A 13,752-nucleotide genomic window follows, 5' to 3' on the forward strand; every position below is an offset into this window, starting at 1 on the left:
GTTTATTCTCCAGCCAAAATCTTGAAGCAGTCCCTAAGCAAAGATTACATATAGCTAAGGCTTACCTTATCATAAATATTACAAAGAACAAACACACAGACTAATTCTAGTGAATAATGTAACTGCTAAACAAACATGCAAAAATACTAAACTGCTGCTGTATAACATAATGTAAAAATAACTCGTGACAACTGCAGCAATTAGGACATGTCCTGCTGTTATACCATCCACATTAGAAAAAGCAAGCATGGACTTCAACATTCCAGGGAAGGGAAGCAGGGAGGCTGCTTTGACCATATTACCGATTAAGCATTCAAAAACTATAGGCTTCATTAAGACTAACCTATCGCAAAAATTAAACCTTTGAAAAAAGGACTTCACGTGATCAGAAAAAAAAAATAACATTTAGATTTTTTTTTCTTTTTTAAAAAAAAGGAGAGAATTGAAATGGACAAATCGATCTTTCCCTTTCTATTATCTCAAATTAATTTGTTCTACACGTTACAAAGTGGTTGAGTTGCAACCAGCTCTATCAACACGGGGGGTCCTAATGCTGTGGCAGTTGTGGTCTGTTTTCCATCATCTCATACTGAAGCACAAAATGATCCTGCAGTACAAGACTCTCTCACTAAGACCTCGGTGGTGCATGTGACTGGAATTAAGAGCCCAAACACAGTATTTCACAGGCTAAATGATACAAAATCGTTTGAAAACCTTACCTTCCTCACTGTCCTCCAGGAATTGACATCAAAAAAGAAGTATGATCCTCGCTCATAAGTGGGTGTTTTCACAAGCGGCTCCACATTAGGTACACGCATAAACCAAGTGCGTAATTCTTTATGATAGAACCAATGCCTGTTGTACCTGGTTCAAACCAGAAAATTCATCATGTTCCATCTTGATATCCTACACAAGCAGAGGGTAACAATGGACTCCAGATTGTAACTAAACCCTTTTTGTGCCAAAAAATCATTAGAGATTTCAAAGTATGGAGCCAATGAGGTGATAGCTTAAGTGGTAAAGGTGTTTGTTTGGTTCAAAACCCACAAGGTGCTTCCTCGACGGCAGCGGTGAAAAATGATAACTATGGGAGGATCTTGGGACAAAGGCCAGTCACGAAAAAAAAAAGTATGGAGTAGCTAGCTATTCAAATACTATACCAATGCAAGCAGCACCCCACCCCAAACAAACCCCTTGCACAAGCAATTACGAAACACAAAAAATGGCTGCCTTGCGTCACCTTTTACCACAGCAAACATGTACAAAACTTTGCTGCAAAATCTTCATAAATTGAAACATGTGCAAGCTTTTACATCAATTACTTCCGAGTTTTGTCACATGCAAAGCTATGGACTCTAACCTCCTCAAACACCAAGACCCAAATGTGGTCTTCAAATCCTCTCCAAATATTAAAAGTTCACAGAGAAACTTAAGCATAGTATTCTTCCAACGAAGAACAATTTGAAATGATTCCATGCTAGAATATAGGCAGAGCCGAATTCCGAACTTCGTAAAAATCTTTAGAGCAAACAGAAATGAGCATTGCCATAGCAGTCAAAGACAGGACAAGATTCTTTTGGCGCACTTACAATTCAATGGCAGCATAGATTTGGGCTTCATCATTTGGCATGCTGCAAAGCCCAAAAAAGAAAGCCTAAAGGAGTCAGTCATGTCAAGCATAAGTGATTCTTTACAGTCATGGCTACAGTTAGAAGCACTAAATAGTGTAAAAAAGAAAGTAAAGAGCTTTTAAAAGCTGCTCAATCTGTGAACTTCTAAGTTTGAAAAGAATCGTTACCTGTAAAATATGTAGAAAAGAGTATCCTGCTGAAACTTTATGAAATACCCTGGCTGCACATCCCAGAATCATCAGGATATTTACAAAGAGTACCTCAAGAAAACAATTTTTTTTTTTAAGCTTCTTGAGTTCTTGCATTGTGCTTACAGACAGATGTTTAAACCAACCTGGAGCGTGGGAGCTTCATGGACATAGCACTGGGGCAAAGTGAACTCTGGCTCGCCTTTTGCAGGCCCCTCAGCCCAGGGTGAGGCAAATGTCCTGTACAGATTATCCCTAGAATTAAGATTGAGTCCTAATGTCGTAAGGTCTGTACCAAGAGCTAAAGTCGTCAGATCAGGATTTGTCATCCTGATCACACCAAGCAGACCTAGTAAACCAAAGCGATCGATTGCCATGGCCCGTAGTCCTTGTTCTCTAGAAGACTGGCCCAGTGCAGCCAGTTGTTGATGAGCACCTAGCCTATACTGTGATTGATTATGTTGTTGCTGATACTGCTGAACAAGTTGGTCATATGAACCTATCCCTGATGTTGGGTTTCCAGTTGACCTCAAGCTAGATATGGGTACCTGACCACTGCTTGCACCAGGAGGTCCAACTGCTTGACCCTGCAAAGCAAACCAACCATTCATCACATCAATAAATCACAACAGCCTCAATAATGACCCCAGAGAAGGTAGAATGTTTCAAAGCATAAAAGAAAGCACCTTCTTAAACCTTGACAATGCAACTCATGTTGGCAAGGGAGGAAAAGGCACCATCTGATACCTGAAACACTTCAGCAGCCGAGTGCATTTGCAACAAATCAGAAGAGTTGGCTCCAATAAAAGATCCAGAAGCAGAACTTGCAGACATGCTAGGTGGTCCCTGGTGCTGTGAAGGCTGTTGTCTATGTGGTACGTATGAACCTCCTAATGTGAAACCTGCTGACCTTCCAATCTGCAGAACATTTAAAAAACAAAATACTTTAGTTTTATAACACTACGTACTTGTGATCATTTCTATTTCCAAGTTCACCAAATACTCTAGGTACTCAAACAAGGTTGCTAGCAGGATGGTGCTTGACTGCTGTTCAATTTGTACACAAATCAGGTAATATCATGCCGCCCAGTATTTACAAAACCAAACCCTCAGAAAATTGTGCATTATAAGATAGTGGATAAACCCCAGGCTTTAAATTTGTGTTTGAGCAATTATCACATCATATAAACAAGTATGAAGAATTGCATAATAGTTGCCAGGAGTGGAAGCCGTAGGCAAGGAACCAGAAGCAAAGTAAGGGTAACAAGTTCTGAAATGACACGTCACCAAATCTATATAATATGTAAGAGGACATAATTATGTTGGCAATATAAATGGGGCTAGGCGTATCGTATTATTACTGGGACAGTGTAAATTGACTCAAGAAGACTGCTTTTATTAGTCAGTGCCTTTAATACTGACTTAAAGTGTCACGGGGGAGTTACGCCCCGGATCCATTTTAATGGTTGGTGCTTTAATTACTGAATTAAATTTAGCCTATGTGAGTGGATCATTCAAAGCTTGCCAAGATTGTTTCAGGGGGATTGTGACCGGATCAAGCCTTGACCAAGTTCTAGTCAAACCCTCGGATAGTGGGCTCCAATGATATGGGACACCAAGGTTTGGGTGGTGCACACCATCAACGTAGGTCCAACCTCAAGCTCAGGAGTGCTCTCAGATGGAGCTATAGTTGGGTGATGAGCTAGCCAACATCCAGTCTTTTAAGCATATTGTGTGCATGATGGTGATTGAGGGATTTGTGTGTGTGCATGTTTCAATGAATGGGAAACTGGTGGGGGAACAGCAGTCAGAAAGCCAAATTTTGATGCGCCCAAGCAAAGTTTCCAATTAACTATGGCCTCCACGTCCTAATAAGATTACATTAGGATCCAAATGAAAGTGAACGTTGCTAACACAAAATAACCACCTATTGTCCTGATGCATACAAAGATGACTTGCTGATTCACAGTTACCGTGGTGATCCAGACGCCTTGGTGGTGGTTGCTCCTGGTCTTGGTTATCTAGCACTTGATCTCGGCTTGGGAACCTTAGTAGTTGAATGCTAAGAATGACCCTTGTCCTACCTTTATACAAGGAAATGATAGCAAGTCGTAATCAGTTCGGCTAGAGCTTTTATAACCCCAAAAAGCCATCAAAAAGGCCCTTTATTGAGTTCATATTGTGCCCAACTTGTGTCCAAACTATTGGTCATGTCTTTGGCACCTCCAGGCATACAAACTGAATCTTCTCTGGAGAATAAATCTATCCGAGAAACCTACGGATACCAATATCAACAAAATATGCTATGAATCTAGATTTCAAAACATGTGTGCATGTGAGGATCCTCAAAACTATAGTTGAAAAGCATAGAAGCTTCACCTCGCATCTGACAAAGCATAACTGATTTACCAAAAATATAGACCCAACCATAGTTGCAAACACCAAGCAACTACATAGTACTCTCTCCGATCATCTGCAATCCACAATCTCATTCTTTCTTCCTTCCTATGATTGATTTCTCAAATCAACTTCCCCTCAATCCAAACATCCACCAACAAGGAATACAGATATATCGAGAAACCCTACATGTAGCAAATTCTAGCATCCCATACCACTAGGATGCACTCCATACAAGACACCATTCGGACATAAGATTAAGTTCAAGTGAACAATTCCTTCCCAATCCTACCTTGACACAAATAGCCTCCCACTTGAAGAACACTAACTTTCAAGTTAACACACCACATCAATGTCCCATATAACATTCCATGTTATTTCCCCCCATAATCTTTGGGCTACCTACGTGTAGAACACTCATGTTCAGCAGTCTTGCCTCAAGTAAAACTATGTCTATAGCAACTCGCTCACACAAATCACACTTGTATAAAGCTGACCGGATCCTGAGTATAGCTACCAAGAACCTCAGTTCAAACTCAAGAGGATAGTGTTGGGGTAAAGGCATTATGCCCACCCTTGTAGTGTGTACAAGCCCATAAGTTATAGTACATAGTACACTTAGTACTTTTAATAGTACTAAGTGCACTATGTGTACTAGTGCAATATACATGTGTGATAGGGGAGTCACACACACATTCTCATGAGTTGACTTATCCCCACAACTCTCTCTCTCTCTCTCTCCCTTCTTCTCTCTGTGTATATGTCTCCCACATGAAACCTAACCCTAATTCTTCTCCCATCAACTGGTATCAGAGCTTTGGCTACAGGAGATCCCTGTGGTAGACTCTATGGTCTTGAGACAGCATGGTCTGGCAAAGGCAAGTAGCTTGCAGGTGTGTGTCCAAGCAAGCATGGCTGAAGGCCGATAGCCCGTGCGTGTGAGCATTGGTATGTGCAGCGCTGGACTTTGGCGTGAGTAAAGCACAGGGCGGATGTGCGTATGCAGGCAGACGGGTAGCTCAGCGCATCGTAGCGAACCATTAGGCGAAGGCAAGCGGGCGTCCATCGAACACGCCTACGAGCGAGTACCGGTAGCGCGAAGGGGAGGCAGGCGAACGAGGAGGAAGAGCGGGCGGCGCTCGGCCCATCGCCTTACGCCGACTCGATAGCGTAACTCAACTTACACGGGCTACAGGGTAGCGCGAAGGAGAAGGCGGCGGCAACTTCTTCGTTTTTTTATTCTCTCTTCGCACGTAGGCGATCATATGCTACCATCACGACGATGAAGTTTGATGGGCTCGCTAGATTCATGCGGATGAAGATCAGACGTGGTAGAGTGGGCGAAGCTCTTCCATCACCTCTTGGCCCACGCCTGCGACCAGCTCAGCCCATGGCTCTTCCAAGTTCGCCGTTTGCTGAACGACTCTCTAGCAGTTGAGAAACTGCGCTGGGCCACACACGGGCCTCTGACCTGAGTCGAATCAGATTTCTGCAGCAGCACCTCATGAGAGCAAATTCGACGTCCCCCCCTTTCCTGCAAAACAAATTTTCAGAGGTACATGCTTCAATTTTTTTTTGGGATTTGCAATTGAGCAGGTACAATTATCAATTGAGCAGGTACAGGTGCCAAATTGCTCAATTTTTGAGCAAAATTAGCAAAATTGGGTGACATTGGTCACAATCAGAGTCAATTTGCAAGAAATTGGATGTCGAAATTTGGGGCTTTTGATGTAATTGTGCAATTAAGCATTCATACATGCTGTATGATGTGAGAAATCGCATATTCAGGCAAAATTGCAACAAATTTCAGTGCAGATCAAAGGGCTTTTGTGTCGATTGGGTTGATTTGCATGCAAGCACTCGCATTTGATGCTTTGGGCAATGTGTTGATGCCTGTCAAGCACTCAATGTGCCTGTAAATCAAGGGACTTCTATGTTCTGGATGTTTATGTGGCCAGGGGGAAGCATTGTGAAGACTCTAGATGCCTTCATGTGCGTTAATGTACCATGTATGATCAGATTTTGATCTTAAATCAAGGGGCTTTTCAAGATTTTATGCTTGTTGAGCTTGGCAAGCAACAGGCAAGACATTTATGCCTTGAATCCTCAGAAATCACCCTGCAGTCAAGGGGCTTTTGCCCAATTTCTGTTCGGGACTGTTGTATGCAGTGATCGGGACTGTAAAAGTCTGATTTTCACTCATTTGTACAGCCAGGAGAGCATTTATTGCTATTGTACCTGTTGGTACAGATTTGGTACAGCTTTGTACAAGTTTTAGCATGGCTGCACATTGATTTGAGTGAGCAAAAATCTCAATTTCAGCTACTGTACTTGCTGGTACAGGTTTAGTACATCATTGGTGAGCACTTAGTACTGCTGTACAGTACTTTGGAAGGGCAACAGAGCACATTTAAGGTGCTGTCCTAAATCTGCAGCAACCAGATTTTGGTGATTTCATCACATACAGTGGGAGTAGAGTTGCATTTGTGCTTCCGCAGTGGGAGATAAAGCTTGGGAGAACAACTGTGAGCACTTTGTGTGCTTTTGGTGCAGTGTTTGCACATTTTGCAGGGAGTCAGGCATTGACAGGTTGCATATTGCTATGGCAACCACCACAGGTGAGAGCTCTTCATTGCTTCACATCAAGAAACTTGAAGGCTCACATGACTATGATATTTGGCAAACCCAGTGCTATAATGTGTTGTTCCAGAAGAAGCAGCACAAGCCTATCAAAGAAAGGGGTGTAATGCCCGCTTCTCTTACTGCTGAAGAGTGGGAAGATATGGATGAGCTAGCAAGATCCACCATCATGTTGTCTGTGTCAGACACTTTACTTTTCAGCATTCGTGAAGAGTCCAATGCAATGAATGCACGTGGGAGATCCCAGCAAAGGGGTAAAAGCCAAGAACGGGGAAGGAGCAAGTCTCGCTCCAAAAAGGACTTGGAATGCCATTATTGTGGCAAGAAGGGACACATCAAAAAGCAATGCTACAAATGGAAAAATGATCAAAAGGAAAAGGGAAAAGGCAAAGACAAAGACAAAGATGAAGCCAAAGATGCAAAGCAAAAGGACAAAAGTGGAGTCAAGATTGAAGAAGTCAATGTGTCACATGCAGGTGACAGTGAGGATGAGGTCCTATTCATGTCTTCACTTGATGCCCATTCACTTCTTGCAGGAGATAGTCATGGTATGCACTCATGGATCATTGATTCAGGTGCCTCCTTTCATGTCACAGGTTGCAGAGACTTGTTTGTCAGGTATACTGCTGGCAATGAAGGAGTAGTTTATTTGGGTGACAACCATGCATGCAAGATTCTTGACAGAGGTGATGTGAGGCTTGTGTTTTCAGATGGCTCACAGCTTATGCTCCATGATGTCAGGCATGTGCCTGAGATCAAGAAGAACTTGCTTTCTACTGGACAGCTTGATGATGCTGATTATGTTACCACATTTGGTCGTGGAAAGTGGAAGATTAGTAAGGGCTCACTGGTTGTTGCCAGAGGCTCTAAGGTGGACACTCTTTACTTCATGCATGCTGGTGTTTGTCACCATGCTAATGTAAATGCAACCGAGCTACCGGAAATCTCTATGTGGCATAGCCGGTTGGGACACATGAGTGTCAAAGGAATGGAGCAATTGTCTCGTTTAGGTTACTTGCCTTCTCTAAAATTTTCAAGTTTTCAGTTTTGTGAGCATTGTATATATGGCAGGCAACTCCACTGCCCCCACAAGAAAGCTCTTGGACAGAAAGATGCTCAATTAGAGCTTGTGCATACAGATGTATGTGAGATGTCTCAGCTTTCTTTGGGAGGGGCAAAATATTTTGTGTCTTTTATTGATGATGCCACACACAAGGTGTGGGTTTATCCTCTTCGTTTGAACAGTGATACAGTCTCAGTGTTTCAGAAGTTTGTTGCTCATGTTGAGAATCAAACTGGCAAAACACTGAAGGCTTTGCGTTGCAATGATGTCATTTTTGATGAAACATGCATGTATAAGGAGCCTGCAAGGCAACAAGAGCCTGGCAGAGTCATCTTTGATGATGATGGACATCATGGACAACAACCAAGGGCTGTAAATCAGCCAATACAGCAGCAAAACCAGCCCTTAAATGGTGCTGAAAATGGTCCAAATGGACAGCCAGAGATGGCAGAAAATATCCCTATGGATATCCCACAGTTAGAGGAGATACCGGGCATGATTTTTCAGCCTTATGGCATGGAACAGGAGCCACCAATAGGTGATATGCAGACTGGACAGCAACCTGCAAATGATGGTCATTGGGTACGGAGGTCCACAAGACCCTCCAAAGCCCCTGACAGGTTTGTTCCAGGGGTTGACTACTTGGTGCTCACTGACTGTGGGGAGCCCTCATGTTATAAGGAGGCTTTACAAAGGGCAGACAAGGCTCTTTGGGAGCGTGCCATGAAGTCAGAGATGGATTCTCTGCACAAAATGGAACATGGAAGTTGGTGCATTTACCTACAGGCAAGAAGGTTTTGCCTTGCAAGTGGGTTTGTGTGGACTTTGATGAGATCTTCTCTCCAGTGGTCAAAATGACCACACTTAGAGCTGTATTAGCTTTGGTTACTCATGATGATCTGGACTTGATTCAGATGGATGTGAAGACTGCTTTTCTTCACGGTGATCTCCATGAGGAGATATATATGCAACAGCCAGAGGGTTATGCAGTGAATGGAAAGGAGAAGCTTGTATGCAAGCTGAAAAAGAGTCTTTATGGGCTCAAACAGGCACCAAGAGAATGGTATCATAAATTTGATACATTCATGAAATCACAGGATTTCAAGAGAAGTGACATAGATCACTGCTTATACACCAACAAGAAAGCTTTGGATGGCAGTCTATTGATCCTCATCTTGTATGTTGATGATATGTTGATTGCCGGGAAATCTCGTAAAGAGATGGATGCCTTGAAGAAGAGGCTGCATCAAACTTTTGATATGAAAGATTTGGGTGATGCAAATCACATTTTGGGTATGCGGATACTTCGGGACAGAAATCAGCATGTGTTGTATTTGTCTCAGAAGGAATACATTGGCAAAGTTTTGCAGAGGTTCAATATGGACGGGGGGAAGAAGACTAGTACTCCTTTGCCTCCATATGTGAAACTCAGTGCTATGGACAGCCCACAGTCGGATAGTGACAGGGCTGATATGGCCAAGATTTCGTATGCTTCAGCTTGTGGCAGTCTCATGTATGCCATGGTTGCTACTAGGCCGGACATTGCATTTGCAATGGGAGTGGTTTCTAGATACATGGCCAAACCTGGCAAGAAGCATTGGAAAGCAGTGAAAGGTGTCATGAGATACCTGAAGGGCACACAGGATATGTGCATTTGTTTTGGCAAACAGGATGCATTAGTGCATGGTTACACGGATTCGGATTATGCCGGTCATCCAGATAACCGGAAGTCTACTACCGGTTATGTGTTTACATTCACAGGAGGTGTTGTGTCATGGATATCCAGGATGCAGAAGTGCACTGCCTTATCTACTACAGAGGCCGAGTATATTGCAACCACAGAGGGAGGCTTGCAAGGAGGCATTATGGCTATCTCGGTTAGTGGTTGATTTGGGTTATACAGGGGATATTCCATTGTTGCATTGTGACAGTCAGAGTGCCATCAAGTTGGCAAAGAACCCTGTCTTTCATGCAAAGACGAAGCATGTGGATGTGAAGTATCACTTCATCAGAGAGGTGATAGAGAACAAGCAAATTCAGCTTGTTAAGATTCATACGGATGACAACCCGGCTGATCTGTTGACAAAGAGTTTGCCTCCGGAGCGGTTTGCTCATTGCAGACACTTGATGGGCATTGGATGAGGCCAGTTTCAGCCTTGATATGGCCTTGTATATTATCATGTACATGCTGATTTTTCTTTTCCTTTACTTAAGGACACTTTGCCTTTAAGTGGGAGGTTATTGGGATAAAGGCATTATGCCCACCCTTGTAGTGTGTACAAGCCCATAAGTTATAGTACATAGTACACTTAGTACTTTTAATAGTACTAAGTGCACTATGTGTACTAGTGCAATATACATGTGTGATAGGGGAGTCACACACTCATTCTCATGAGTTGACTTATCCCCACAACTCTCTCTCTCTCTCTCTCCCCCTTCTTCTCTCTGTGTATATGTCTCCCACATGAAACCTAACCCTAATTCTTCTCCCATCAGATAGTCTCAATAAATGCTACCTTTATGTAGAATAGGATCGTTTCTCAAAAGAAACAATAATGGGAAGTTACTAGCTAAACTCTTCCAAGGAATTGGCTATACACCCACTTCCATGTTTGTATCCGCGCACTAAAAACTCAAGCCCCATCCAACAAATAAAATCCTCGGATGATCAAGTTCTATCAAGAACTCCATCTCACATACAGTAAAAGATAGCATCTCTCATCTCGAAATCTAAGATGAAACAAAGTTGAATCTCAAATGCACCTCAAGGAAAACCGCTATCATCACAGCAGGAAAAACAAATTCTACAACAAATGCCATAGCATTTTCTATGACCCTAGGCTAGAGGACATACATGAGCCAAAGGCATCTGGAAAAACAAGAATCGATCATACCGTCATGCTGTCTATATTACACATCTGCATAACATGTCCCCCTCGGTTGATTAACATCTCTGCTACTAAAGCCTAGTACCTATCCACAACTCCATCAGATAAACTGGAACTTAGGTCTATCCTCCATCATCCCATCTCGAAAGGGGATTATCTATCCTACACAACCAAAATTTGCACATTCTATAATTATAAGTATAGTCACTCGTAAACCTAGTGCACCTCAAGGAAAAAACACCTAGCACTATGGCCCATCCTGTCATGTGCACGCTAGGGGCAGGCAGATTGGTGAGCTAGAGTGTAATATGTTGTGGGCGGACATGTGGTTTTTGGTCCGCTATTGATAGCGTGTGCTTTTTGGGTGTTCGTTCCCTATTATATTGGGGGGTGGGGTACCAGTTGGGCGCACACCGACAAATGGAGCACAGCAATGCACAACGCGTGGTGCGGGAGCACCATCGCGCAGGAGGCCGTCATCCTTGGGGGACAACCCCGTGTGGTAGGTATCACGATTCTGACATATGTATGTATCAGATCCTCTCTTCATTGTTGATTCCTGTTTGCAGATGCAAAGAGTAACCAGCCAAGGGAACCTCTACCCTCGACTGGTTGCGACTCTTCGCCAAAGGATGTACCTCTTCATCGAATAGCCACATCCCTTCCACGAATGGTTGTATCCCTTGATGAATGGTTGTGCCTCTACATCGAATAGACACATCCCTTAGCCTAAAGTTGTATCCTTTCGTCTATGGTCATGTCCTTTCGTCAAAGGACATGCCTCTTCAAATGTGTCTCTTCACCTCCTATATAAGAGACCTATTGTACTCAGTTTAATTCAATTCAATCTTCTCTCAAGTGTTCTCCTTAAGTCTCTTGTTCTCTAAGTTAAGTCCTTAAGTAGTAATTAGTACACAATATGAGGGATTAACAACATAATCCTCACAGTAGGGGACACCACATGAGGACGATGGCAGGGCACTCACGAGGGCATGACGCTCTAGCTCGTGGCTCGGTGGGGACGGCCAAGATTGTGAGCCTCACTCATGGCTGTCATGGTTGGGTGGCAAGTATGCCTGCACCCAGATATGTTCCTCTTCCGTTGTTTCCTAGAGTTACGGTTAGGGTTTCTGTGTTCACCAGATGATGCACCCTTTGAGGCTGTGGCAGGAGAGATGGGATACAAAGATCCTTGCGAATTGGTTATTTTCTATTTGAAAGGAAGAAAGGATTAGCGAAAGAAGAAGAGAACATGAGAGTTCAAGTGAGGGAATAAGGACATTAAATTTGAAAACTTCTTTGGAAAAATGGAAAGTATTACTTTTACTCAGCAATTTGAAAGGAAGAAAGGATGTATATCGAAAGAAGAAGAGAACCTGAGAGTTCAAGTGAGGGATATTAAATTTGAAAACTTCTTTGGAAAAATGGACAGTATTACTTTTACTCAGCAATTTGAAATTGCATTCTGTAATGAAGACTTCTCGGAGAAGTCTAAACTCAAGCATGTGGGTATGCATCTAAAAGACACAACTAGTGATTAGTGGATGGCCAAACTTTTGGATCATAGAGCTACTCACACATGGGCTGAATTTAACATTCAGTTTTACGCTCAATTCCTACCACCAAACTTTGCTAAAAAAGTGCACAAAGAATGGGATTGGTTGAAGAGCGAGAACATGGGGAGTCGGTGCAGACTTACATTGCCAGATTTTTTAGGTCTCTCAACAACCCCATATGGAATACTGAGTGGACACAAAAGTTGCGAAGTATTGCGATCTTCGTAAAGCAGGGTTTCTATATTTTTTTTAAGCATTTGGGAAAAAAATTTCAAGGAAATTTTTTTTTGAAAAAAAAAAACTCGTACCATACGATACGGTACCGTACGAACCCATTCATACCGGTACGAGAAACAATTATGCATGAAACAAGACAAATTTAAGCCATTTGCATATTCAATCAAGGGCAAGAAGAGGGCTGGTTATGACTAGAAACAGGGGGCACAGCCCTTAAAAGTGATCAAAAAGATGCCCAGGATTCAAAGGAAGGCTCATCTAAGAAGCCAGGGGGCAAACGTAATGACCATGGACTGTCAAAACAGCAAAGGATGGATTACGTACGTGATGGAAAATGTTTTGGATGTGATAGTAAAGGGGACGCCCCCCAATGTACCATGGATGTGCTGTCTGCTGACGAGTTGGTGTGGCGTGTGAGCAAGTGGTAAGTATTGCTCTTTTTGGCCTTTTCAAATGTAAAATCCATTAAGTAATGTAAACCTTAATGTTACAAGGTTGGGTGTTCCCACACATTTAAAACTTTGGCTGGACATTTGATTTAATGTGGGTGTCCAACATTATTAAGGTTTAGTAATAATATTTATAATATGTATTGCATGGAGAAATATTTCTTTCCCACACGTGGATGGTTGGTGGGAGGGTAGTTGATGGAAAATAGACGCATGTTGTGTGTGGGAGAGATGGAATTAGGGTTAGGTTAATTCATGTGGGAAACATACACAGAGAGAAGACGGGAGAGAGAGAGAGAGAGAGAGAGTTGTGGGGATAAGTCAACTCATGATAGCATGAGTGTGTGACTCCCCTATCACACATGTATATTGCACTAGTACACATAGTGCACTTAGTACATTAAAAGTACTAAGTGTACTATGTACTATAACTTATGGGCTTGTACACACTATAAGGGTGGGCATTATGCCTTTACCCCAACAACCTCCCACTTAAAGGCAAAGTGCCCTTAAGTAAAGGAAAAGAAAAATCAGCATGTACATGATAATATACAAGGCCATATCAAGGCTGAAATTGGCCTCATCCAATGCCCATCAAGTGTCTACAATGAGCAAACCGCTCCGGAGGCAAACTCTTTGTCAACAGATCAGCCGGGTTGTCATCCGTGTGAATCTTAACAAGCTGAATTTGCTTGTTCTCTAT

The 13,752-nt window shown here is 42.7% G+C and overlaps 1 protein-coding gene across 3 annotated transcripts in view; it reads right to left on the minus strand.

Moving 5' to 3' along the window:
- Window positions 1-449: 449 nt before the first annotated feature.
- Window positions 450-13,752, minus strand: part of LOC147608756 (putative NOT transcription complex subunit VIP2) — a 56,524-nt gene continuing 43,221 nt past the window's right edge. For 2 of the 3 annotated variants that reach the window (XM_086788787.1, XM_086788785.1), the window contains exons 9-14: window positions 2,567-2,737; window positions 1,966-2,406; window positions 1,799-1,851; window positions 1,590-1,631; window positions 720-864; window positions 450-607 (exon numbers count right to left, since the gene is read on the minus strand). In XM_086788787.1, coding sequence (XP_086644913.1) covers window positions 548-607; window positions 720-864; window positions 1,590-1,631; window positions 1,799-1,851; window positions 1,966-2,406; window positions 2,567-2,737 — 912 coding nt within the window. In that variant the 3' untranslated portion in view covers window positions 450-547. The remainder of the gene's footprint in view (window positions 608-719; window positions 865-1,589; window positions 1,632-1,798; window positions 1,852-1,965; window positions 2,407-2,566; window positions 2,738-13,752) is intronic. The other variant, XM_086788786.1, reaches the window with a different exon arrangement.

The sequence above is a fragment of the Cibotium barometz genome, chromosome 52 (assembly GCF_041138505.1).
Source record: "Cibotium barometz isolate CiBa-2024 chromosome 52, ASM4113850v1, whole genome shotgun sequence".
NCBI lineage: Eukaryota > Viridiplantae > Streptophyta > Polypodiopsida > Cyatheales > Cibotiaceae > Cibotium > Cibotium barometz.